This window comes from Anneissia japonica, unplaced genomic scaffold, assembly GCF_011630105.1.
Source record: "Anneissia japonica isolate Jap-2015-1 unplaced genomic scaffold, ASM1163010v1 scaffold1792_len1028045_cov167, whole genome shotgun sequence".
Taxonomy (NCBI): domain Eukaryota; kingdom Metazoa; phylum Echinodermata; class Crinoidea; order Comatulida; family Comatulidae; genus Anneissia; species Anneissia japonica.
Window position 1 is genome coordinate 443,866 of NW_022742319.1, and position 27,870 is coordinate 471,735.

General features: G+C 33.3%; 1 protein-coding gene across 3 annotated transcripts in view; it reads right to left on the bottom strand.

Moving 5' to 3' along the window:
• The window catches only part of LOC117119083 (serine/threonine-protein kinase 24-like), a 43,444-nt gene that overhangs the window by 5,760 nt on the left and 9,814 nt on the right, over positions 1-27,870 (bottom strand). For 2 of the 3 annotated variants that reach the window (XM_033263892.1, XM_033263890.1), the window contains 6 exons: positions 16,385-16,609; positions 9,309-9,474; positions 8,099-8,256; positions 1,790-1,975; positions 1,350-1,489; positions 797-971 (listed from right to left, as the gene is read on the bottom strand). In XM_033263892.1, coding sequence (XP_033119783.1) covers positions 797-971; positions 1,350-1,489; positions 1,790-1,975; positions 8,099-8,256; positions 9,309-9,474; positions 16,385-16,609 — 1,050 coding nt within the window. Of the gene's footprint in view, positions 1-796; positions 972-1,349; positions 1,490-1,789; positions 1,976-8,098; positions 8,257-9,308; positions 9,475-16,384; positions 16,610-24,437; positions 24,937-27,870 lie in introns of those variants that run through there. The other variant, XM_033263891.1, reaches the window with a different exon arrangement.

Genomic DNA, 27,870 nt, shown 5'->3' on the forward strand with positions numbered 1-27,870 from the left:
GGGTGGGAGTGCGTGAAAATTTAGAATGCTGAATTAAATCTTTATTCCAATGAAAACCTAATGGTCATTTTTAGTATTTTAAACGACTTGGTGCAGGGATTTAGTTATGGTGGGCGAAGGTAGGCAGAGCCACCATAATTTCATGCCCGCCCCGTCACCCCATCCACCTTTATTAATCCCCTGGCCCATCCTTAAAATCCACTCTTATTATGTAGATTTTACCACTGTTATTACCCACCCACACTTAAAATGTCTACCATTCACCATTAGTTTTCTACAGCTACAACCCTATTAGTGGAACTAATTTTCCACCATGGAGTTGATAGAGGTAACCTACACTCATTATGGGTGTGAAAAGGCTCCAGGCCCGTAGCTTGGGGGGGGTTAAGTGGGTTACAACACCGTCCAAAAACTGGAGAAGGTCCGCATTTAAAAACGAAAACTTGATATTCCTAGATATATTTACAATGTTCTTCAGAGTACTGGAGATAAGGGTCCACTTTTTATTGAAACGAACCTCCCACAAATTAAGTCATGTTACGGGCCTGAAAAGGCTCCATAACCAAAAATCTATCATATTATTTACATTATTAGAGGAAAAAATTACAATTCTATAATACAAAAAAAAAACAATTTATGAAAACCTAAATAATTAATTACACCAGGAACAAAAGATCTAAAAGAATCTTCATGGTTCAAGCACGAACTGTGGCTATCACCAGTTTAGCTAAGCTGCTCGATCTCAATTAAAAATTCTAATTCTCTCAATGACAGTTCATATATTAAGTCAACAAACCTCTTCCAATAATGGCATCAACAAGGTGTGTAAGTTTTCTGACTTGGGTTGTTTTGGCCTCCGCTCATCATCATTGGCCGGTACTTGATTGACAACTGCACCTGGTCCATTACGGACCGTATCAAATATCCAATCAGCGGATGTATTATTATTGCCACCTAATGGTTCCCCCTCACTGTAGTAATGAAAAAATAATAATAGGCAATGTATGAGTTGAATGTAAGGCCTATAAACATGAAGGAAAGGCACATTTTTGGATGGAAGAAAAGTATTAGGATTGTTAATTTGATAAAGGTTAATTCTGAATTTATACTTAACAGCTGATAGTATGGGAGGCAAAATGAGTAATACATGTCACTATACAAATGAGGTATGGAAGGCAAAATATGTTGCATGTATCAACAGAGTTAAGGAAAATGGTATGGTACCAGGAAATAGATAATTCTAAAATTAATGTATTGCTAAATTTTGATATAGTGGTATGCAAGCCAAAATGTGTCATATAAATCTTTGATATAGAGCGGTATGGAAGGCAAATTGTGTTATGGCTTACTTTTCAGAGCCTGAATCAGAGTCACTTTCATTGCCTTCAGCCTTCCACTTCTTGAATCTGTCTATTAATTCTGTAAGGTAGGAGGTCTTCTTTGCTGATTTGATAAACCTGTGCTTAAGAAGATCCTTAGCTGCCGGGCGCTTTAAGAAAACAAATTAATTACAGTTACGTCATGCCTTATATAATTAAAAAGGTTAGGTCTTTAATGTTATACTTCTAACAAGCTATGTATAAATGTATTCTTAAGCTGGGCACACAAGGCATCTGTGAGATCAGTTGGCATCTGTCGATTATCAGTCTGAGTGGATCGTAATCGAAAACAATTCATCGTAAGCACTTCATTTTGTTGTTGTCTTAACATAATAATCAAGTCAACCAACCATCAGCTGACGCAGTTGGTGCGCAGCAATGGAAAATTAATCAAATATATAGGTACTTACAAATTTTGGATCCTTATTAAGACAAGAGTCTACAAACTCTTTAAAATTTTTTGAGTAGGACCCATCAAGTTGTGGAGGGTTATTTTTCGGAATTAGGAATAGTACCCTCATGGGATGTAGGTCTGAATTCGGTGGCTCGCCTTTGGCAAGTTCTATTGCAGTAATGCCTAGTGACCAAATGTCAGCCTGCAAAGAACAAACAAAAAAAGAAACAAATTAATAATAACTCAGTAATGTCTTTATCTGAAGCTCTGTCCACACTATACACCCATATATAGTAATGATGTGATGTCAAAATGACCATATTTAGGCAAATCACATGCTTTTGTCAAACCCATAAAATAGCTACACTATCGCTAGGTGTGGTTTCTGTAAAATAGCTACACTATCGCTAGGTGTGGTTTCTGTAAAATCAATACCCTGGGTATTTGCACAACACAAATCAGAGAGGCTTCCAGATTTGACAGACCAATCAGCAGTACCGAAATCTATCGGTGATAGAATGTAGCGATTGTAAAGGAACCAGGCTTATGCAGAGCTATACTTGACAAAGTTAGTGGCTATAATTAATAATCCCTTTGGAAATGTAGACTGGCAGAAGGACATTTGCCATTTAATATTGGGGTCTTGGGTTCAAATTACGTAAACCACCGTAAACCTGTCTCTTATACAAACATGCATTACATGTACAATCAACAACAACAATGCATATGATTATTTAAAACTAGCAAAAAGGTCAAGCTAATCACATTAACAACCTCATTTTTTTACACTTGTATATATCTTGGGAATTAATTTCCTCATAAACAATGTGTAATCCTATAAGAATTTATTTTCCATTCAGTTCCTGGTGGGAAAACACTGTTTCTCTGACAAACAGTTTTCAGACGAAAAGGAAGTGATGAATAGATGTTATGTTTATGTTAAGTTCAACACTGTAGTGTTAAGTTAAACTTACTCTACACCAGTGTCTAGTTTCAATTTGTGAGCATTACAATAAACAAAGTGTACAGTAAATAGAGTTCATTCTACTATTTTTGTACCTAAACAAAGGTTGCTCCATGATACACAGCCTTGGAGGGCCACCCTCTGACATCAGACTGACTTTTTACGCACCAGGATGTACCTAGTTTTGTTTTTATTATTCGTTTGTTGTTTTTTTTTTAATTGTTTTTTGGGGGTTTTTTTTTCAGAATGCCACATCTTCTTCAATAATAAATATACTCATGTAATTTTTACATTCTCTGGAGTACTGTAATGTTAATGTTTCTGTAATCCAATCTGTAAATATTTTTTTTTAAATTCTGTTTGAACCCTTCTCTCTTAATTTCACTTGATTCATAAATTCAATTATGTTTTAGTGTAAATTTTCAACTTTATTCGTAACATTTATTACTTCCTTTATCTTGTTAAATTTCATTTTTTTAAAAATGTTTTTAATGTATATTTTTTATATTTGTAATATGTAAATTGTAACCATTTCTTGTAATTCAATTTTTAACTGCGAGTCATTTTGGAATAAACCTTGAATTTAATTATTATATTAGAATATGTTGTAGGGAGTTCACTTCCACAATATTGCAGAGGGCACCCTTAAATAGTTTAACTGTGGGCATGCCGCACTTTAAACAAAAACAAACAATCTGACACTACTGTATAAGTTTCATATTAGTATTTGATTCACCATTCCAACGGCAAACATAATTGGTAAAAATGAAAAAAAAAAAACTATAATCTGTGAGAAAAACAAGTTGGTGGAAATTTCAGCCCTTGTTAGTCCCTATACTGAGCTGTACTACCCTTTGAGATGCAATACCCTTGCTACAGTATACACAAATTTATGGTCATGGGCACAAACAACTTTTCTCTAGGCCTCTTGCCCAATGCATAACCTCACTGTCATTGGAACCGCAACAGGGATCATGATGCTTCCTAACTCATGAACTTTACCTTTACCTAGTGCAAACCACAACACTGACAACACCCTGGTGTTCACTAGCAATGTTGACTACAGTACATAATTGTGTGTGTTTATTGCACAGTGTCTGTGGTCCAAAACTGCAGTGGTTGCTGTAGGATATATTTTCTAGTGGGGGTGGGGAAACTGGCTGACAGGGCGGGGGCTTAGATAAGAATAACTTTGGTGCGCAGCGCAACTGAGAACCAACCTCCTGACCAGGCCAGGGGGAGGGTTTGGGAGTGGGGCGTCTCCCCACCTCAATAATGGGACCTCTGGATGGCCGGAAATTCCACTCTCAGATTTGGAAAACACAATTAATTCTAAAGTTGATCTTATTTTACATGCCAAATTGTTGTTTTTTCCATTAATAATTAACGATCTGTAATTCAAATTTTATCTAAAGTGGAACAATTTATCAACATTTTACTATTTTGGATTCGACTTTGGCAAGTTTAACTGTATACTCTCAAACTCAATAAAAACATGCATTCCATTTCATTAGCCCTTTTTTTTTTTTTTTTTTTGGTCTGACTTTCCGGCGATCACTGGCCAGTAAGGGGTGGGGGCTTGACCCTCCCCCGCAACCCGCTAGCGCCACCACTGCCAAGTTGGTAGGAAGTCACTTCCAAATCTGTTTAAATGAGCTTTTTTTAACACATCATTTTATTTTGCTGCACATACTGTAGTGATACACATCGGCACTGTCTTCCGTGAGACAATTGATAATAAAGCAGTGAAATCACGCAAATATTATGAATTTGAAGGAGATTCTAGCTTGTTTGCGGGAGACCATTGTGATTTCCGGGAGATTCCCATGAGTTGTTGTAGAATTGGGACCCTGGTATTCTGGTAGGGCTGGCCAATACTCTACTAACTCTCGCGAGGTTTAGAACATATTAGGGCATGTAGTATCATCATAAATTACTTCACTGTTTCAACTTCTGTTTACTACCTGATAAGGAAATTGATATGGATTGCTTTTATTCTTGGATTTGACATCACAAATCATATTTTCATAGCACAGGCAATAGCTAGTGGAGTGGAGTTAATTTGGTAGTAAAGCAGCTGCTTGCTTTCCAATCCCAGGCTCAAGAATTCATGAATAAAAACAGTTCCACTCCCTAAACCTAAAAATTTTGTTAAAAAAACTGGAAAAAAATGCTCAAGGAAAAAGAAATTGAATAATATTCAGAGTATTTAAACAATGAAACAATCTACAAAATTATGAGCAGATGAGCCTTAAACTTAATGATAAATAATGCCATTTATCTATAAATGATTCAATATTAGATTCCAATTTATAATATAGAATCATTTATAATATACATCTAAATTACATTTAGATGTATATTATAAATGATTCAATATTAGATTCCAATTTATAATATACATCTAAATGTAATTTAGCGGTACCTGTATTATGTTTTCATATTGTTTTCTACTCTGTATGTTGTAATTAAGTATGCTTATGTTATAATTTTGACTGCTTCTTTGAAGACTGGAATTGGTATTATTAAAAAAAATGCAATTCAAAGGAAAAATAAAATAAATGTAATAACACAATAAACTAGAATTCAATGCTTAATACAGAATATTTTAGCTGATTTTCTATAGAAAACATTGCATGTGATAGTTTTAAAAAGGTAATACACTTCATTCATATCCGACTAAAACCAATAACAATAGAAAGTACATTACCTTTATATTCCACCTTTGTTCAGCCCAAAAGCACAATAACCTACTTTGTCTGCAAATCTAATTTGAATATCTATTCTATGGTTGCCTAGCAACATTTATCAAAAAAAGTGCAAAACTCCATCAATGATTGTATGTAGCTAGATACTATACAAAAACGTATTAGCCTTGAATTTCAATAAGCCACAACAAATGCTAAGTAATGAATAAATACATTGAATCCTACTATGAGTAAGCTACAGGGCTTTAGAAATTGGAGGGCGGGTTAAAATATTTTTTTATTGATATCGCCCCATACAAGGTCATCATGGGCGACTCTGTAAAATAATCATATCTCAACAAAGAGTTTTCATGAATAAAACTTGAATAGATTCATTGGTGTTCTCTATTTTATTCTTAGGTAAATCAGTAACCTGTATTTTAGAATTTAACATATATTTTATTTTCACTAGAGGTGATGTATTGTTTAAAAATGAGTAGTGTAAAATAATAATATTTGCCATTATATGAGTGCAATTCCTATATTGCACAGGAGTAACAGTTGGTAGGCAGATACCGGCGATTTGTATATTTATTCAGGTTACAGTTTTGAGATCCTTAATGTTTAGCTTACAAATCGGTTGGAGGGCCAAATTGAATTTTTGATTTCTAACACTGAGGGCCGCAATCAAACTTTGTTGTTTCCGTGTGCTTCCAAAATCCTCCAAGAACACCAATTTATTCTGAGTTTTAATTGTAATTTTTACATATGATCGGTGTCGCGCCATATAAAACAAGGTGCTTCCTAGCAAATGGCGACTGGTGGGTCGCACACATAGGGATTTTAATTCATTTTAGTGGGCCGCAAAAAAATCGCTGGCGGGCCGCACTTTGCCCATCTATGGTTTAGACCAACTGATATAGTAAAATTTCAGTTAACATAAGGTTCGAAATATATGCCAATATTTTCAAGTACGGTAGTTTAAATTATTATTATGGAATTTCAATATTCTGGTTTTGAAAAATCCATCAGCCAGAAAGATTTTTCCACATCAGAATCATTGTTTTAGTTGACCTAAATTTACTAAATTGAAAATTTACCTAGGGCTATTTATTGGCCATGGAACATTTTCAATGTAGTCATACAAAAAAGTTTGGACATAATGTCCTAAAGCTGAATGGTAAACAAAATTGTACCTGAAAGAAAGGGTCAGGTTATACAGTACTGTAACTACACTTTAAAGTGGGCGAGTTCATAATTGTGCCTACAGTAGGCCTACAAACAGGGGGGCTTACTGTAGAACACCTTACAGAGGGGTGGACTTAGCAAAGGCTTAAACCAGTAAGCAGTAAAATATCAAGAACAATCGTTCATAATTTCAATACATGATTTCAATTTTCTAACCATTCCATGCTACTCACTTACTGTAGCTATCAAATAGTGAATACGGTATAACATTCTGAAATCTCATTTTGTAAACAATGGCTATATCAAAATTCGAATAGTTTTTCTCCACTTTTAAAATAATCAATCAAGCCTTTCAGTTCATCCTATATGGTGTGGATCATTCTCACTTATCACACAAGCTATGAAAATATACTATATTGTTCAACAAGTGTTAAAATCCGTACATAGTTTCCGGCTGAACGACAGGGAATTGATCAAAAGGTTATAGAAACAAACGTTAATCATTATCCGGCCAATATTGTCACACTTATTACATGCTGAACAAATCAACCTGTGGCATTTATACTTTCTAGATTTGCTAGTAAATGGCTATAATAATCCACATGGTCCACTTTGAAAATGAAAAGCTCCTCCTGACATGTATATCCTGTGATTGGCAATTCAGCTGGTTTTTAGTCATTCTTACTAGTAAAAATTATCTAAGGGTATCCATGACAGATGAGAAAATGATATGAGAAGCATGATATTTAAATTGTTACCGGGGTCTGCACCATTTTATTTGAACAATCAATGCTAATTAATGGACACACTTCACCCAAAAAAATACTAGAGGCCAATAACCAACTTAGAACAAAACCTTATATTTTCTTATCCTTTTGCATTGTAAATTAAATGATTTTATCTCTTTTTTTCATGTATTCAACAAGCTTTCCAGATTAAAAAAAAAAAAGATTTGTAATTGCATAGAGACTGTCACACATCTAAGTGATAATATTAAAGTATTAAAGATGCGATTACCTATTTATTTATGTATCTAAAATAATGTAAACATCTTGACGTCTAATCGTGTGCCTGGTCAGTCAGCTACTTAAACTACTGTCTTTATTCATTCTAGCTATTAAAATGAAATGAGCTACCATGCATCTATGTGATAATATTAAAATAAACACACAATCACCAATCTTATCAATATGTACCTAAAAAACATCTGTAACATCCTCAACATCCTATGACTGACTGATGTTGCCAAGCAACTTATACTAATAATATTCCTCATAAAATGTATTTATCTATAGAAGACAATTGTTAGAATGTGCTGAATTGAATTAGACAATGAAGCGGATAAGTGAGACCTTTCACTTCTTCAGTGGGAGGTGTTGAAAGGATAAGCCCACTACCTGTGCTATTACTAATGTTATATAGGTTACAATTTTAAAACAAAATTTGTATACTGTATTATCATGTTTATGAACAATCTTCTGCCTACCTTTGAATCATATGCCGACTGTTTGATGACCTCCGGGGCCATCCAGAACGGTGTGCCTACAAACGTGTTCCGCTTGTTGAGTGTGTCCGTCAGTTGTCCAGCAACACCAAAATCAGCCAGTTTCACATCTCCATTCTCTGATAATAGTACATTTGCAGCTACAAAAATAATATATATTTACGATATTTATTTATTGACCATCTTAACAAAGCGAATCTATTTTAATAGCTCTTTAATAGGTGTATATACTGTATCTTTAAACAACATTGGATATAAACTAGGAATTAAACAAAAAAAATTAATAAATTAATACGTATAAAATTATTTAGATTTATTTAGAGGTTAGTCATAATATATAATTATTTAAAAACAAATTATCTATTACTGTACACATCTATCTAGATATGTGATTAATAAGGAAATACATTTACAGTATAACATAGTTGTTTGAATCTTCTATTCTACATTGTGCTTTAAGAGTCACCATCACTAATAGTATTAAATGTGAAGTAAAATATTAATTAAATTATTTATCAGAAACAAGCTAATGACATGGAATGAACACCATAACAGATGAGTCCACCTCATCTGCAAAATGCAACTTGAAACATTTAACACTTATAAAAGATGAGTATTTACTAATAGACAATTTATGACACATTGCCATGCAGATAATTATAATTTCAACACACCTTGAAAAATAATTGTTAATTTTGTACAAAATAATTGTCCACTATATTGTAATTGTTTAGTACAATTTCAGATGCAAATTCATAATATAATTAATGGTAAATTATAATGTAATTTCCATGTTTATAATTGTTTATTTAATATTTTAAATATGTACATTTTTGTCAACTGTCAACTGGCACTTATTTCCAATAATTATATCTTCAATTACAATAAGCCTTTTTTACAATATATTTTTGTAATGCAGCTATAGTAAGCTTAATTTTCATGAATTATTATTTGAAAATAAATTAAGCTTGAGTATGTGAATGCCAGCTTAATTGACAATGAACAAAAAAATATATAATCACGTAAAAAAATTGATAGCATGATGCAGCTTGATGTGGTTTGTTGTCGTGTTAGGCGTGTACAAGTTAAACGCAGATGCGACAGGTCTGCTTCAGAGGACAGTTGCATTGTAGAATTTTAAATATGCATCGGGCTGCATCATACGACGCTTTATGATTTGGCATTTACTCACCTTTTATGTCCCGGTGTAACTTCCGTTCAGAATGTAAATAATCTAGTCCCTTTAGGATTTCTCTCAGAATCGTTGAAATGTACACTTCATCAAGGGTTCCTGCTTTCATCAGATCTAAGGCTGAACCACCTCCCAGATATTCCATTATAATCCATAATTTTGTTCCCTTAAAAAAAAAATTAAGAGAACATCAAATAGAAGAAAACTATCTGTATGATGATGTAAAATTGTTTGGAGGAACAAACTGGCAGCCATGACAATGTCGATATTTAAAATTGTGTTAATTACAATATAACTATTTAACATTTACATTATATTGTGCCTTTTTGTGTTCTCTTATTGCAGGGTCTCAAGCCTCTTGAGAGCCACAGAAGTCACGCAGAAAATGGTATAGCCTTCTGTACTCCCCAACAAAAAGCAAAATTCTCCTGAAAAAAACCCCCCATTTCCCGCAAATCCATCATGATTTCATGTTTTTACATTTTAATCAGATCTCCCAGAAGTGGTTCTCCCAGCTTAGGATCCCTAGTACTGTAACGAGTAAAGGAAGTGCCTGAAATCATTTTTTTAAATTAAATAATTCTATTAATGCTCGAGCAAGTGGCCGAGTAGTACAGCAGGGGCACAGCAGTGCTCAGGGTTTATAATTGCTAAAACCAAGTCTTCTTGGATAGAGACTCTGAAGGCCAGGGAACACAACTGGTTTGCTTTATAGACCCCAAAGAAAGAGGGTTACCCTTGTTTCCTGGTCCACCTCAGCCACACTAAAAAATAGTTCCTTTGTGTGTCACAGACAAAAGAAAACCAACCTACTATAACAGCAATAGAATTGACTTGCAACACAAAAGGAAAATGAATATTATGGTACAATACTAGGTACAGTAGGCCTAGTACATTTAAGACTAGTAACAGTATGTGGTAATACAAATATTTGTGTAACTACAATCACATGTACTAGGTAGTCTCAGCAGTACTACTTTGGCTCTACTAACATCTCCCAATTACGAACCTCTCATTTACGAACTCTCGTAGAACTAAGTTTCAAGCAAAAAAAATCAATCGTTTTCATCCAAAATATATTGAATTTGAGCTACGTATGCCTGTAGTAAATCTCACTTTTTGATCATCGCGGGCACTATTCGCATGGATTCGCGATCTTTATGAAAAGAATATAAACACTCGTTTTGGGCATTATATGGTCATGTTTTCATTCAGAAATCACTTCAAATGAATACTTCACAGGGACACAGGAAATTTTGGTTTCATTACTGTATTCTTGATGTTAATAATAATATATAGGACAAATAAAATGTTGGAAATTAAACTTTTACTCCAAAATTGTCTTTTTCTGAAAGTCCTATATACTGTACTGTGTGTGGCTCAATAAAATGGAGTCCTGGAATAATAGAAGGAATAAATTAGAACAGATCACAAAACTTTAACAAAAGACCTGTAGGTCCGAGTGAAAAGCAATTGTCATAAGGACAGAAACTAACGCCATATGCTCAACTTAAAGTTAACGCAATCTTTGAGATATTTTTTTAAATGAATGATGAATAGATAGTAAACAGATGACACATAAACACACTGACATATACATTTGGGTGGAGCCTTATCCATTTCCTACAATTTACGAGAAATCAATTTGACAAATTTGATAAATCTTAAAATCAAACAGTAACACATGTTATAACACTGGTACAATGAGAAACATTTGGATTTCATTTTTAACCCCACTTTTTTAAAATTTAAAACAATTCAAATTGATAATGAATCATGTAGTTGTTTCACGTCCAGGAAAATTGAAATAATGTTCTTGGTGAGGGTATTTATACTATTCATTCGTGTACTACTAGAGGTAAACAGGCTGGTAAATAATAAAATTAGTTTTTGTAAAAGAAAGTAAAATAAATCTTTGTATTCCTACTCAAAAAATGCCTGATGTTAAAAACTGCTAGATGTTAAGAAAACAAATCCATGGGAGTATTTTTGCTTATTTGAATGTCACACCTAACAAATTTAGTTTACATACCAAAAGCTCGCAATAAATATGGTGCAAGTTACAAGGTGGGCAAATCAAAGGATTTGCACTTACAAAAAAAACTCAAAGTTTTGCATGATGTAACAAGGAAACACCCAAGAAGTGGTTTTCGATTCAAAGAGAATACACAAAGGATAAACAGAGTAACACCTAAATGTTTTATGCTTTTAAGCCATTGGTATTGCCGTGTATTGTACCTATGACGACATTTGGATCAGGAATTAATTGTCACAGCTTAGTGGGTTGTGGACCACCTTTAGGGTCATGGTTTTGAAATGTGATATTATGGTAACTGCATAAAGTGTGCCACTGATACAAAAGTATACAGTACGTTCAAATCAATTATTATTATTATTATTATTAAGTGCTAATCTACGATGATCTTTGTGTCCCTACAGTAAAAAAAGCGGTCAGTATGTAAGAACATTGCATTCAAATAATGGTTTTCGAAAGTCAATACAATGTGTATAATTTATAATAACAATAAAATTAATAAAAATTATATAAATTAGGATGACAATTTTAAATAACTTTAGGAAGGACTAAAAAAATAGTGTTCTCCAAGCGCCGAACCAACCCAAAAGCTTGAAAATCTTGAGTCGGTACAATATTTTTGGTATAAGTTTTCTACCAAGGGGAGGGGAAAACAAAAGTACCTTATTGTGTGAAAGCCAATTTTCAGGCATTACCGGTAATTAATAATGCAATCCCATGTATTTTAGCCTGTTTATACTAACTAAAATGCATGGGGTGGATGCATATGTTTGAAAGACAGCTCAGAATAATAGCAATAATAGCAAAAAAGGGAAGTGGGAAAGAGGGGAAGATAGAGTCAACATGCATGAGTGTCAAAGAAAATCGGGATGGAAAAGATTTGGAATAAAGCATCATTAAAACCACTTAATATTATATTTTGCTATTGATAATTAAATGGTAATTTAAATTTTTTTTACCATATGTTCACTTAAGTCCAGATTGACATTTGACAGAATTAACAAACTGCTAATTGTTGGTTGACACACTGGCTCACTCCCAATTCTATAACTGTAATTCAAACTCTAATCCTACTAGTGAAAGGTCAAAGTAAAAAAAAAATCACTTGCTTAGCATAACCTCCCCTCATGAGTTTTTGCTTATTTGTTTGTTTTCAAACAAAATAAAAAGTAATTGAAAATTGGTAAAAGAGTTATAATAAAATTATATTTAATGTACAGCATTTAGGCATTTTAAAACAGCAAATTAACAATATTGAATTAAAACAAATACAATTTTATCACAAACAATAGCACATTTCACAAGCTAATCAAAAGACTAAAAAACCAGGACAAATATACACCCTCAACATGATGCAAGACTAGATAACATAAACATAGACACAGGAAAAAAATAGGATACAAGTAAGTTACAGGTACCAGTATAATGTGGTTATCCTTTATTGATCCTAAAACTACCTATTCAAATTGAAGCTGTGTTAATTGTTTACATTTTGGTTTTTACTGTATATTACTCAGTTGAAACCTGGTGTTAAAATAAACAAATAAAATAGAACCATAAAAACAAATGCAGGAAGCACTCTAGACAGAGATTGAAATAATTTGTAACAAACTTTTAATAATCAATGTAAATTAAGTTCCTTAAAAAATGTCATAACTTATTTCAAAATCGCATCAAAGCTACTTTTATTTCAATCCTTTTAAACAAGTTTCATGTATTTGTTGTAATTTACAGCTAACTTGGTACAGATAGTTAAATGAAAAAAAAAATTATAACAAATAATTAATATCATATAACATGAAATTGGACCTATCGATTTAGTCTATTAAATAAAGATGTATTGTTGTTTCTGTAAATTAGGAAAATAAATACCAAGAAACAATAAACCTCAAAAATTTAGTTGAATATAAAAAAAACTATTGACAATTTAAACGAGTTTCTTGAGGTTTGGGGGTAAGGGTTTTTTGGACATGGAAAAACAAATTCAGAATTTGAACCACACTCTCATAAAATACCTTGAAGTAAAGTGGATGTGACTTTTTGTTAACACCAGAAGGAAATCCCTCCTATAAAGTGATACCCTCTGGAATATTAAAAACCAGCAAGTCTGCATCCTATGGGAAATGTGGGAATTTTACAGAATTACTTAACAATGTTATCAATAAACTCATGGACATCCTGAATCAGCTATTGAGGCCTAAAAGGCAGCTGGACGAATGCATCACTTCACCAGCAATAAACATTATTTTTCATTCTCACCACTAGGCCTAAACTTAGTACTTGACCAATGTTCCACACACTGTGTCGTGACCAACCAGCAGGTCACCACAATGTTTTGGTGGGTTGCGAAAGCCTTGACAGAAACTACCAAAATCAGCTACCTCAATTCTGTCTCTTAATATTACTGTAGGTATTTATAATTTGAAACATAATTATTTTGTACAATAACCTCAATCAATCCGTTATATATACCGTATTTTGTTGTTCCTTCGCTGTGATACAACGAAGCACAATGCAGGTACAATCATCATTTCACATTATGATTTTGTCGTAGTCCATGGGTCCCAAGTTGGAAGAAGTCATTTCCGGGAGAATTGCAGTGGTACAGTAGATCCAAGAATTCGAAGTAGAAGGGGCAGGGGGGCGCGGTAGCCAGAAGACACTTTCATAGATGGAAGGTCCTTCCAACTCAGCCCCACCATGGTTGATTTTCGCAGAATTAAATGGAGAGATAACACTATCAGACTTGTTTGAATATGACTTTTTTCTCCCGTTTTGTTATAATTTGAAAAAATTTAGGTGGGGAGGGGGCATGTTTCCCCCTTGAATCTGCCACTAATCTGGTTAATAATCCTTCTGGTTATTTCCGGGAGCTTCTTGCTTGTTCGCGGGAGGCCGTCCCGGTTTTCATGTGGAAGTGTGGATTGTCAAATAATAGCAGTGGCGGATCTAGGAATTCAAAACAGAGGATGCCCAGGGAGGTCTAGACCACCTCATTCACATGATAGTTGGGGCAGAGGTAAGAAAATGTATGATTATTGCACCTCTAGACGGAAGGAAATGGCACTCTTAAGACTTAAATTTGAATATAATTTCTTCTTTTCTCCATTTTTATCTATAGTTTTGAAAAATTTAGTGGGGGATGAGGGCCAGCTGGGCTCCCTCTTGAATCCGCCACTGAAAATAATTAATTGTCAGTCATAACGGAATTTAAATTTGAATATAATTTCTTCTTTTCTCCATTTTTATCTATAGTTTTGAAAAATTTAGTGGGGGATGAGGGCCAGCTGGGCTCCCTCTTGAATCCGCCACTGAAAATAATTAATTGTCAGTCATAACGGAATTTAAATTTGAATATAATTTCTTCTTTTCTCCATTTTTATCTATAGTTTTGAAAAATTTAGTGGGGGATGAGGGCCAGCTGGGCTCCCTCTTGAATCCGCCACTGAAAATAATTAATTGTCAGTCATAACGGAATTTAAATTTGAATATAATTTCTTCTTTTCTCCATTTTTATCTATAGTTTTGAAAAATTTAGTGGGGGATGAGGGCCAGCTGGGCTCCCTCTTGAATCCGCCACTGAAAATAATTAATTGTCAGTCATAACGGAATTTAAATTTGAATATAATTTCTTCTTTTCTCCATTTTTATCTATAGTTTTGAAAAATTTAGTGGGGGATGAGGGCCAGCTGGGCTCCCTCTTGAATCCGCCACTGAAAATAATTAATTGTCAGTTCTATTTACCCTCTTCTTGACAAAATATGGTATCAAAATTTTACTGATTTTCATCTTACCTCTTCCCTTTTTGTTGTTTGTTTTAAGTTTTTTTTTTTTCTTTCGATGCTGTAATTTTATATTTATGTACAATTTGTTTTGTCTTTTACTCATTAGTTTTTGCTTTAAGTTTTATTTATTTTTTTTATTTTTTTTTTTTTTTCATTTTGGTTTCTCTTTCATTCGTTTTACTTGTGATCCACTTGTGATACCAGTGCTATGTCACTGAAAGTGTTATCACACAAAAGACGGAAATAAATAAATAAATCAGAAAAATCCAATATACCGGTAATTGGCAGAATTGAGATTTGGACGCAAGAACTTGGAGAAGTGGGAATGATCTGACTTAAAATTATTCTTCATTTAAATCATACTCATTGCATTAAGGACAACTGAAAACCAAACAATAAACTAAATTGCTGTGTCTGGTTGAATATCCTTGCTCAACGTGGTGATCATACATGCAGACAATCTCAAATATGTTAAAGAATACAAAGTACCATTGTTTCTTGCTTGGTTTTTTTAAATCTTTGGATTTAAAAATTCAGTTAAACATACAAAAAAAAAATTACATTATTATAGTACTGTAGTAGGCCTACTACAGTGCTACAGTATAGGACAAAACTCCTTTCGGTGCCTAACCCAGCTGTTAAAATTAGTACAAAGGGAAAATACATGCAAAGGTATAGTCTAGAGTACTTTCATTTTGACCATGACCAGACATTATTGATTCTACATACATGCAGCAGAAGTTGTAACATGACAATAACTTGTACAACTCTTCGGAAATTGTTTGTGTTTATTGTGATCACAAAAGATGCAATAAACAGAACAGTACACATCAATTATTAAGAGAAAAAAGAAAACTAAATAGAAAAAAAAGAATAAAATAATAGTCTTCTCACTGTATAAACCATTTTAAGAACATTTGTTTTTGTGATGTTTCAGTTTTAATTCTTCTCCTGTATCCATACAATGTACTGCAGGGGCCCTTAGTTGGAAGAACTGGGATATCTAAAGGTAAACACATCCATACACTCTGCTGCACATGGTGATATTGTACATTTTACCAGCCAACATCCAGGAGACAACTGACAATAAAAACTGGTAAATATAGGCTCCTAATGAGATAGGCTTAGATTTTCTAATTCTTGCAGGAGCGCAAGAGACCATCTCCATTTCTGAGATGTGACTTGGAGGAGACTCAGGACCCTTGGTCCATTACTCTAGTGACTTTAACAATCCACAAATTAACCTTAAGACTTACTTTCAAATATGATCCATGATATTTGGTGACAAATGGTGAGTCACATTGACTGAGAACTGTTATCTCCTGTTGGATGTCTTCTATCTCATCTTCTGCCTCTTCCAGATCAATGATTTTGATGGCAACCACTTCTTTCGTCTTGTTGTCAATTCCTTTGAACACCTCGCCAAACGAACCTTTCCCAATTTTCTCAAGCTTTGTGTACAGCTGCTCAGGGTCTGCTTTCTGCAAATAAGAAATTGAAAAATAGTTGTCGATACTGTATTTTAAGGAAATAAATTTTATTAGTTTTTATTTCATAACCATTGCATGATTATTGATAAAATATGAAGATAAAAGTTGTTGTTGATCTGATGATACATTCTGATAAAATGTGATAGAGGTAATGATAACCTTCAGTGATTACATCATCATTACCCTTGTGGTCATTACATTAATTATAAAAAAAAATTAACAAAAGAAATAAACACATGGGTTTATAACGGGCCAAATAGCCCCTTAACCCTGATGGATTGTGTCTATTCAAGGTAAAAGATCACTAATAAAATATTATAATTATAGCAACTTGTATTACTTGTATTCTGAAACTGCTCATTTGTCACCAATGTCACTGTATAAAAGCCTGTTTCCATTACAGTATAACGATAACGATCAACGATAAAAACCAAATATGCATACAGAAAATAAAAGAAATATTCACGATAAATCATTATCAAATCGTGCTAGTGTGAAATGTCTCATTTATTTTATACATGAAAATTGCTTTTTAACTTTTTATTGTTGATCGTTATCGTTATAGTGTAAACAAGCATTTAAGCCGACATGTGTGCCAAGTTTTCAATACATGTAAAATCTTTAACAACAAAGTAACCTGCTTTCCAAGTGTGACTTGCATTAATGTAACTTGTAAGATCGCAGTCCTATAGATTGGAATTTTAAAACTATCAGTATAAGCATAGCCAAATCCATAAACACCACTGCCCAAGATTAATAAAATTGGTTATTTGCAATATTCTTCAATCAACAATTAGGTGAACAAGATACCATGATTTGCATTTGGTAAAAACTAAAGACAACACTCAATGTCTAACTCCGCGACACAAGCACATATTGTAGACACAAACTGTAGCACTTTTGGCTAAATATTAATGCTTTAAAAAATTATGCAGACTACAGTTTAAAAGGTGGCAGACTGTTTGTTTACATGCCTTGACCTCTGACACAGTTTATGTGTGCACTTAGACTGCAAGACAGCTTTATTAATCATCATACATAAGTCCTTGTTTGGCAGAAACAAAGCTCTTTTATGTAAATATTTAGGCTACTGAAGGTCCACCTTATTTTGGTTCCAGTTTAGCTACAGTACAGGTATTATTAGAATTGAATAACATGAAATTTAATGATCATGTTAACCATAAATTTTAAAGACTTCTAGAATTCATGATTTATACATTTCTCACAACTGAACCAGCTAACAGAGTTTTAACATTAATATTAACAAGTTCAATTCAAACCAAGCATCAAAATATAATGGTAGGCCATAAAGTTTTAACAAATCAATGTTTTAAATATTATACACAAATACTTACTGTAGATAAGGCTAAATAAAAAAAAAATTACTAGATTCTCGTCCCTCGCCCATCGATTTTCTCTACCTCACCAATTAAAAAAAAAATTTTTTTTTTATTCCCTTTATTTTACGAAATGTACAGATTATCTGGAAAACTCACATTCCCAAAATTCCTCAATTGTTCATAGTTGGGGATACATGGTATGAATCATGTCTAGTGACTCCTTTTATTTGCTTTCAATGTGTCTACTTGGTAATACCCATATTCAAAATATTAGGACGAGAAACTACTCAACTTTCCATGGGTGCGCAAGTTACAGTAAGTTGAACCGGAGCGCTAATATTATAACCAGGGAGCCCATCTCATCTTTCCCTGGCATTTGTGCTCTATACTGCACTAATATACCGTACAGTAGGGAGGGGTGTTCCCAAATTCTCCCACACAACAAGCCTATTTATCCTCCTGGCATAAGTTAGTTTTCATTTCATAAATAATCATGTGATGAGTAGGCCCCAAACTGAAACTAACATAAAAAAAAATGATTGCCCAGGGACACAATTTAGGGATTGCACAAGGGTCTTGTACCAACTCCCCCTACGTCAAGGTTTGGAGTCCGACCCACAACTACTTGACAATGAGACATGTATGGTGGTCAAAGGCTGAGCCAGCGAGCCGTTCGGCTGTCTTTTGGACGGCCAACAATTATTTATGAAGGCCACTTTTACCGCGTTAATACCACCCACCCACCTAAGCTCGGGGCTTTGCATCTCAGCTGTCACTACATGACAAGTGATCGTCTTCTATTTCTGACGGCATATTTCTTTTTTCTGGCTAAACACCTGATGGTGGTAGATCAAACCAATCCGCTTTTTATGTTGCTAGAAAAATAAAAAAATCCCTAGACTGATTATTCAACCACTTCAGGGTTTATGATACTCTTGTATAAGGCAAGGCTTCAAATGGCAAATTACTATAAAAAAAAAAAAAATAGAGGGGGGAGGGTCGTCTTATACAAGCAATATGTAAAAATGTTAGAATTTTAAATTGACATGATCGTCTTAAGGCCAACTCAGACAGCGTCGTACGATGCAGCCCGACGTGATTTGTTGTCGCGTCGGATCTGTGTGAGTTAAACGCAGGTGCGATGGTGTGCGTCAGGGGCAGTCGCGTAGTAGAATATTAAACATGTTTAATATTTCTCACGACGGCTTAAAACTGTCCCCGACGATAAATCGGGTTGGCCTGGTCGGCCGATGCTGTCTGAGTTGGCCTTTACAGTACTGTCGCCTGTAACAAGTACTACTACTGAAATTAAGCTATTAACCGTTAGTATGAATGAATGCAATTAAAAGCAGGGAAATAAGATTTTGATGCCCAGCAAAAAGTTGGAATACCGGGGTGGTCTTATACACCCGGTATAATACAAAAATCATCCAAAAATCTTTTCAAACTCGTGGGATGGTTAGCAAGACTGTTCATTTAATTTACGATGCAATGGCAGCATCTCGCATCTCCACCCAAATTTACTCTTACAATTATAGAGATGATAGAAAAGTGTCTACTTGCCTGCAAGTGGGCAGTTATGTAAACAAACAAAAAAGAAATAAGCGAGATAGTAATCATTAACTTCAAGAGCAACTGATCATATGAGTGTTTTGTTTACAAAGATTACTAGTACATTAAATATAGAATTGCAGTGAGTTACAATATAATTTTACTGGTGGCAAGAAACTGAAGAACCATATATTTATGAACATGTAATATGATAGTAAAGCATTATTCATGGTTAAATTAATGGCAAATATATCTCAGATTGCAATTTTTTTTTACTGCAGTACAGTATACTGTCATTCTATCAATCATCTGAAAATTCAAAATACAGTATCATAAAAAAAGCTCTCTTTGCTGTATATAGGTCTGGTTCAAAAGTGATCTTAAGGCCAAGTATAAAACATGCTCTAATAGAAGATTTAAGCTAGTAAGATTACTGTTTCTTAGGTTTTAAACAGAATTTTATTAAGCGTGTAAGATCATGTGGCGCAGCGTGCAAGGTGTTGGACTTGTGATTGTGAGATCAGGAGTTCGAGACCTGCACTCATCATATTGCTTGTGCCCTTGGGCAAGGCACCCAGTAATATAAATGGGTACCTGGTAGGAAGCTGTGGCATTGCATGTACAGTATTACTATAGTTTGTTTGGCATTAAATTGTATGCCTGAATAGGTCTACTCCCGAGGGAGTGGAGTAGGTTGCACTTGTGTTGGTTTTGTTATGGATCCGATGACCAGGGCCAGGGGTAATAATAACAACATAGTCAGCGCCTTGTATCCCTTGGCAAAAGGTGAGGTATAAATCCCTATATTATTATTTTATTATTATTATTCAAATGAACATCACAAAATGTGTGTATCTTAGTCTATCTTAATTTAAGAAACCAAAAACATTTATCATCCTAAAATATCATATTACTGTAAAGTATGTCCATGAGATAAAATACCATTGGGAAGTTGGCATAGTATTCTCACACTAAAAGTAATTACTATATTTGTGTAAAGGAATACTTTAGCTACTATCATCTGAAATTTAAGCAGACAATCATTCCGAAAATAGGTTTGCAGCTAAAATAAACTCAGCCACTGAGTATTTACATTGTAATTACATTTAGAAATAACCTTTAAGCCTAATTTTTCAAAAATATGCCCTCATTTACAGACTGCACAAGGGGATATTCTAGGCCTAATATTTTTCCTCAAGAAAGCCCCACCTTTCAGTATGGCAGTATGCTGCTGGTAGAGAAGTTATCCAGTTGGTCTTTTCAGTATATTTGCTATGGTCTGATTTTTTTTTTCTTTTTAGTTTTAAAGAATAACATAAATATTGTTTGTTCACTGTAAAAAGTAACATACCAGTAAATATCTAGGCCTATAGCTTCCAGGTTACAATATTTATTTTCCGGTAAATTATAAATTCTCAATTGCTCAGTTCCTACTGGGGGAAAAAAATACGCGGTCGATAAATTGCAGTATAGGAGATTTTTTACCTCTACATTTAAATAGTCAAAATAAAAAATAAATAATAGCGATCATAGTTTAATTAACAATATACTGTACTGCATCACGGTAAAATCTGCAAGAACCTTTTAAAAAAGTCAATGACAATTTTGAATTGCTAAGTTAAAATCATCAAAAATTAATCATTTATAGTGACATGGAAGAAAGTTCCAATTTTTCCCTTAAAATCTTTAAATTGAGTACTACTGAACATAAATAAATTGGCAGTTAATTTTTGTATAGTGCTTATATAATTTTTCACTGGCACTTAAAAGATATAAGAATTATTGATTTAAGGACATAAGTTTTAGGAGGGTTTGGTAGCAGTATCAAAAGTTGATCTAAGTTTAGGTGGATGAAAGAGAGTAGATGGATGGAAGAGTTCCTAAATTTCGGAGTGGCAAAAAAAAATAAATAAAGAACCTACTGTATCATTAAAGGATGTAATAGTAATCGAACAAAGGAATGTATATTACTGTATTGTAAGTATAAATATTTATTCTCTTGTTCAAATTCACAAATGGAGCTAATAACTATAATGTAAATATCAGAATATGAATAAATTGATATTGTTCAATCAAGTTCACTAGCATTACAGAGACAGCAAGTCTACAGTATATTTAAATGGCACTCGGCTTCTAATTCCATGCTCCTGGGTTCAAATCATATCATTAATTTTTCTCATGACTACAACTCAACTCCCAATATGGTTCACGATGAGTAAAGAGGCAGTACTGTATGCATACAGTAGCTTCATCCTGTAGTACTGTAATTGGTAAGTTGTTGTTAGATGTAATGTAAGCAAATATAAATCACTGAATGTATGCATCTTGTGTATACTGTCGATTGCTTTTAATTAGATTTGCCACTTACAAGAATACCAGATAATGTCTCTTGAAAAGCTATTCTTAACTGTCGAATATCCAGATTTATCACATAGATGCTTCTATTTAAGTCCACTTCTGTATTCTATAACACCATGCACTACAATAATGCCTATAAGATTTACCTAAGCCTAAGAGTATTAAAAAACAATCTGCCATACTATGTTTTGTTATTACCTTGCAATGACGGATCCAGAGGGTGAATCGTGTACTCCCTCCACTTTCTTACTACAAAATTTATTAAAATCCCAAGGTCAATCTGGCTACATTGTGGGTGTGGACTACAGAAACTAAAACTGACATAGTGAAACTGAAAGTACAGTCATTCGCTTATAACAGGATGCATTTACGCTACAGAGATGTTCAACAATCAAAGGAACCCCATTAATACAAATATTGGAGCTGCAATCTCCAGCAATTTCAAAGTGTGCGACTGATAATCGGCAGAATCACTCATTTTCACTGTTGAGCTGAGTGTAAAATAATATTACTTCTATGGTCTGCATATTATTTTTTCTCCAGGCCATACAATTATTACCCTATCAATATACCTATTCATAATTCAATCATTACTGTCTTCCACAATAATGTGTTAAGGTCAACAGGGCATTTTAAAAACAGAGAGTAATATTTTTGTTTCCTCTATTTTACTTTAAAAATCTATTTCATATCATTAGTGTGGACCTGCTATATTGCACTGAAAAGAAGCATTGTTGCACTATTGTGTGGAGAACAAATAAAACAAACAAACCGTAGTGGGAACTTCTTGGTACATACACATTCAGATTGCAGTGGGCGCCCTCCTATAGCTGCATAAAGAGGCAGTACTGTATGCATACAGTAGCTTCATCCTGTAGTACTGTAATTGGTAAGTTGTTGTTAGATGTAATGTAAGCAAATATAAATCACTGAATGTATACATCTTGTGTATACTGGCAATTGCTTTTAATTAGATTTGCCACTTACAAGAATACCAGATAATGTCTCTTGAAAAGCTATTCTTAACTGTTGAATATCCAGATTTATCACATAGATGCTTCTATTTAAGTCCACTTCTGTATTCTATAACACCATGCACTACAATAATGCCTATAAGATTTACCTAAGCCTAAGAGTATTAAAAAACAATCTGCCATACTATGTTTTGTTATTACCTTGCAATGACGGATCCAGAGGATGAATTGTGTACTCCCTCCACTTTCTTACTACAAAATTTACTAAAATCCCAAGGTCAATCTGACTACATTGTGGGTGTGGACTACAGAAACTAAAACTGACATAGTGAAACTGAAAGTACAGTCACTCGCTTATAACAGGATGCATTTACGCTACAGAGATGTTCAACAATCAAAGGAACCCCATTAATACAAATATTGGAGCTGCAATCTCCAGCAATTTCAAAGTGTGCGACTGATAATCGGCAGAATCACTCATTTTCACTGTTGAGCTGAGTGTAAAATAACATTATTTCTATGGTCTGCATATTATTTTTTCTCCAGGCCATACAATTATTACCCTATCAATATACCTATTCATAATTCAATCATTACTGTCTTCCACAATAATGTGTTAAGGTCAACAGGACATTTTAAAAACAGAGAGTAAAATTTTTGTTTCCTCTATTTTACTTTAAAAGAGAACTAGCAAAATGATTTTTTGTTCTAGAGGGGAATTTTGATATGCCATTAATAATAGAATCAACCTTAAAATTGTTTTTTGGCAATTTCTTATGAAGTTATAGGCCATTATATATTATTTAATCGTGACGCAAAGATCGTATGCGGTGGATACCCTATGCGGTGCTATATACACAATCTTTTGTTACTTTTTTCGCCAGTGACGTCACAGTAGAATCGTATATAATGGCCTATAACTTCATAAACAATTGTCAAATAACGATTTTAAGGTTGATTGTATAATTAATGGCATATCTAAAATCTCCTCCAAAACGAAAGATCATTTTGCTAGTTCTCTTTTAAAAATCTATTTCATATCATTAGTGTGGACCTGCTATATTGCACTGAAAAGAAGCATTGTTGCACTATTGTGTGGAGAACAAATAAAACAAACAAACCGTAGTGGGAACTTCTTGGTACAAAACACATTCAGATTGCAGTGGGCGCCCTCCTTTTAGCTGCTTATCTGAGGTTGCGTTTTTACACACAAAATAAGCAGAGTGGTCTCTTTTCCTCTTTTTAAAAAATATTTGTCATAAAATAATCATTTATTGGAATCCCAAAATATAGTTGCCATTTATTCTGGATATTATTTTATTACTAAGCTATAGTATCATGGCTTTTAAACTGAGGGAGACCCCATCAAAAATTACAAGATACAGTACTGTATGATAATTTGTCCAATAACATTTCATTTTCATTTCATTTATTGATTCGACCAATGCACATTTACAAACGGTACAATGCACAAATTTTGATCAGGGGCAGCTTAAGCAAAATTATACTTTAACTCATTGACAGTCAGCTGCCCCATCACATAGAATACAAGACAAATAGTAGCGTAGCTACCATCAGACCCCCAAAATAACCAACCTGTAACTGTCGACTCTGAGACTTGGTTCTTCCAAATACCATCTTGAACATGTAAATTAAGTAACTTTATTCCAAAGCAAGAAAAAATATTTTAAAAACTGGACGTTTATTAACAGCCCTGTTTTAGTTTCCTTTGCCAATGTCACTGCCTTCAAATCTTCATTTAAGTATAACAACACATAGTCACAGGTATTTTTTCACTTTAGCCTGGATGCTTTCAAATACTGTGACTTCTTTAAAAACACCCTTGACAAACACAGAATGATTGCCACGGTTTACTCTAGATGTTGAGTAAATGTACAACAGGCAGAAAATTCTCCTGTGGTGACAATGGTACCATCTAGAATGGAATTAATGATGTCTACAAGCCTCCGAGAAGATGAGCTTGGTAGGAAACCACATATCACGACATCAGGTTGAATTATTAATAGCTAAGCAATCACCAAGTACACTGAACACACTCACTGCCTGTGTCTGGCGAATGAAATCTAAATTAACTGTGCAGAAAAGGTGGTCTGATGCTGTTGTGTTGGTCGCTACGCTTCACCGAACACTTCACAATGTGGTAACAGGATACAATAGATCATTTCGAATGACTCATAAATATTAATGACCTGCTTTCAAAAGTGGGTGTGTCCCAATTTTAAGGTCAAAGGGATAGAATAATTATTAAACAGACTGGAAATGTCAACACAAAGGTAAATATGTCGATAACACTAACTACCAAATGTTCAGCTATAAAACAGTAAGTTTCCTCATACACTCCAGTTTAAAGTAGACTTTGAAATCAATAATAAATATTATGCAACTAAAAAAATTCATAAATATTATTACAATAATAATAATAATAATTATGGAATTTATAGACAAGGTTATTCTTATTATGTGAAAAAATCAATAATTTTAATTTATAATTATGGCTTTCTCTATTTATTGCAATCTCATCAGCTTACTGTTCAAAAGAAATCAAAACCACTTCCAAATCTCAAAGACTTTAATATTTTCATTAAGGGTCCTAAGTTATTGACTGGATTGGACACCATTTATTCAACACAGCTAAACACATTAAAAGCTTTTCACTTCCTTATGGTTACTTGATAATTTTATCTCTCTTGAACCCCAACCTAGTACCTTTATCATATTCTACCAAATGAGCTAAGTATTTTCAAACAAAATCAAATTTTTGAAACAGGATGTTAAAAAAATGCATATAAAACACAATTGAATTATCTTTTTTACTGTATGCTTTTTAAAGTACAGAACCTTTGTCATCATGACCACATAAGTGTCTTTTATGATTATTGTCAAATATGTCATTGTCATATGGTTTGCAAAATTACAATTTCACAAACAAGTAAAGAACTTAAAATTAGAATTAACGAACACCACAAATTTATAAATAAGGTACTATTCAGGAATTTAAAGATGAGCTTTTAGAACTGCATCAGAAAATTATTTGCCTGGAATAAACATAACAGCTAGAACAAGGATGGATAAAATGCAAAATTTTAAAAAAATGATCAGTATTATTAGAAAACATAACATATCTATGAATAGGAGCGGTGACACACATCATCTATCTTGTGAAAAGTATAGGTTTAACTAATGAAGATAACGTAATGGTGATCAGTAGTTCAGCCATTTTTTTTCCATTAGTACAAAAAAACATATTCTAAACTGTGACTTTCTCCATACCCTAAAAGAGAAGGCTTCCCGTACATGATGATTGTTGTATTTTTTTTTTTTTCAAAATATGGATTGTGAAGACACACTGTTTAAGATTAGCAAGGTTCAACAATTGATTTAATAGGAAAGATACAAATGCAGGTTATTTCTTTATTTACTTATTTAATTATTCTTTTGTAACATTCACATAAGAAAAAAACCATTGCAAATATATAGATAGCACGCTCATTTTGTTTTTATGTAACCTTGGATGTAAATTATGGTGTAGCCTAGCAGTGGCCATATTGTATTCTACACCAAATTGATTATTATTTTAATTTTTTGGTTACTCATGCATGGTGCCCTTTAACCATACATTTCTGCAGCACTGTAATTGCATTACTATACAGTACAATGAGTATGGAGTTTATTGTTAATACTGCACTATAAAGTATTTATTTTAGCATGAAATTGATTATACCTATAGAGGGCAGTATTTAAAATTGTTGATAAATCAGGAATTGGGAATTGCAAAGTTCAAAGCTTAGGAGAGACATTTTTTAAACCCTGTTTAACAAACCGGCCCCCTGCCAATAATGGTGGTCTTGAATAAAAATACAATTTTATATTTGGCCAATTAGTGCAACCGCTGCAATGAAAAAATAGAAATTTCAGAAAAAATAAAAGTTTTTCTTTATTTTTATTACACCTGCTGCTGCCTTGAATGAAATCTGTAAAAAATAATATAGTAGTATTTCTTCCTATTTATGTACAGTAAATTTATTAGCATTTAACCATCTCATTACTACTGTATAATGTTTACTGTAGATTCACCAATAAAATTTTATTTTATTTTCTCCTCCGTTTGGATGTTTTTGGCAAAACTATTGCTAAATAACAAAACATACCTTTTTTCACCCTCCTCTTACGATCTTTAAAAAAATAACTTCTAAGAACAAGGAATAAAAAAAGTCTCGCCTGATCATACAATAACTACTAGCGAAAATTTTTATTCAATGAACCTGTTCTTTAGAAACAAGGACAGTGATTCAACTATTTATTCATTTATAAACAAAATTTTAATGGATTAAGTGATGCAATCAAAGGCGTCAATATTTTAGCTCTTAGATGTTTGTAACATTTTTACAAATAAATTAATTTACTTTAATTGAGTTGTTACTAAGAACAATTCATGGAAAATGTCAGCACATATGTTACTTGTTGTCACTGTGCCAAGTGTCAAACTGAAATTGTCTATTTATATTGTTAACATTATTTATTGTTGTTTATTTTTTTATTGATTAAGTGATGCAATCAAAGGCGTCAATATTTTAGCTCTTTGATGTTTGTAACATTTTTAAAAATAAATTAATTTACTTTAATCGAGTTGTTACTAAGAGCAATTCATGGAAAATGTCAGCACATATGTTACCTGTTGTCACTGTGCCAAGTGTCAAATTGAAATTATCTATTTATATTGTTAACATTATTTATTGTTGTTTATTTTTTACAGTGGATAGTTATGGTCAATGCAATATTATGGTCTGGGCTGTTTTTAGAGTGCTTGACACCAGTTTGCCCTCTCTATCATTGGCTATAGTCCTGTTGTAATTTGTATTGTCAGTGTATAAAGTCTAATTAAAATAATTATTGTGTTTTTACTTACATATTTTTTTTAACTTTTGAATTTTATCTACTGTAGGGCCCCAAAGGTGACCAATCTTTTTGACTGATTGGGCCACCCAGGTTAAATACTTTGAATATATTA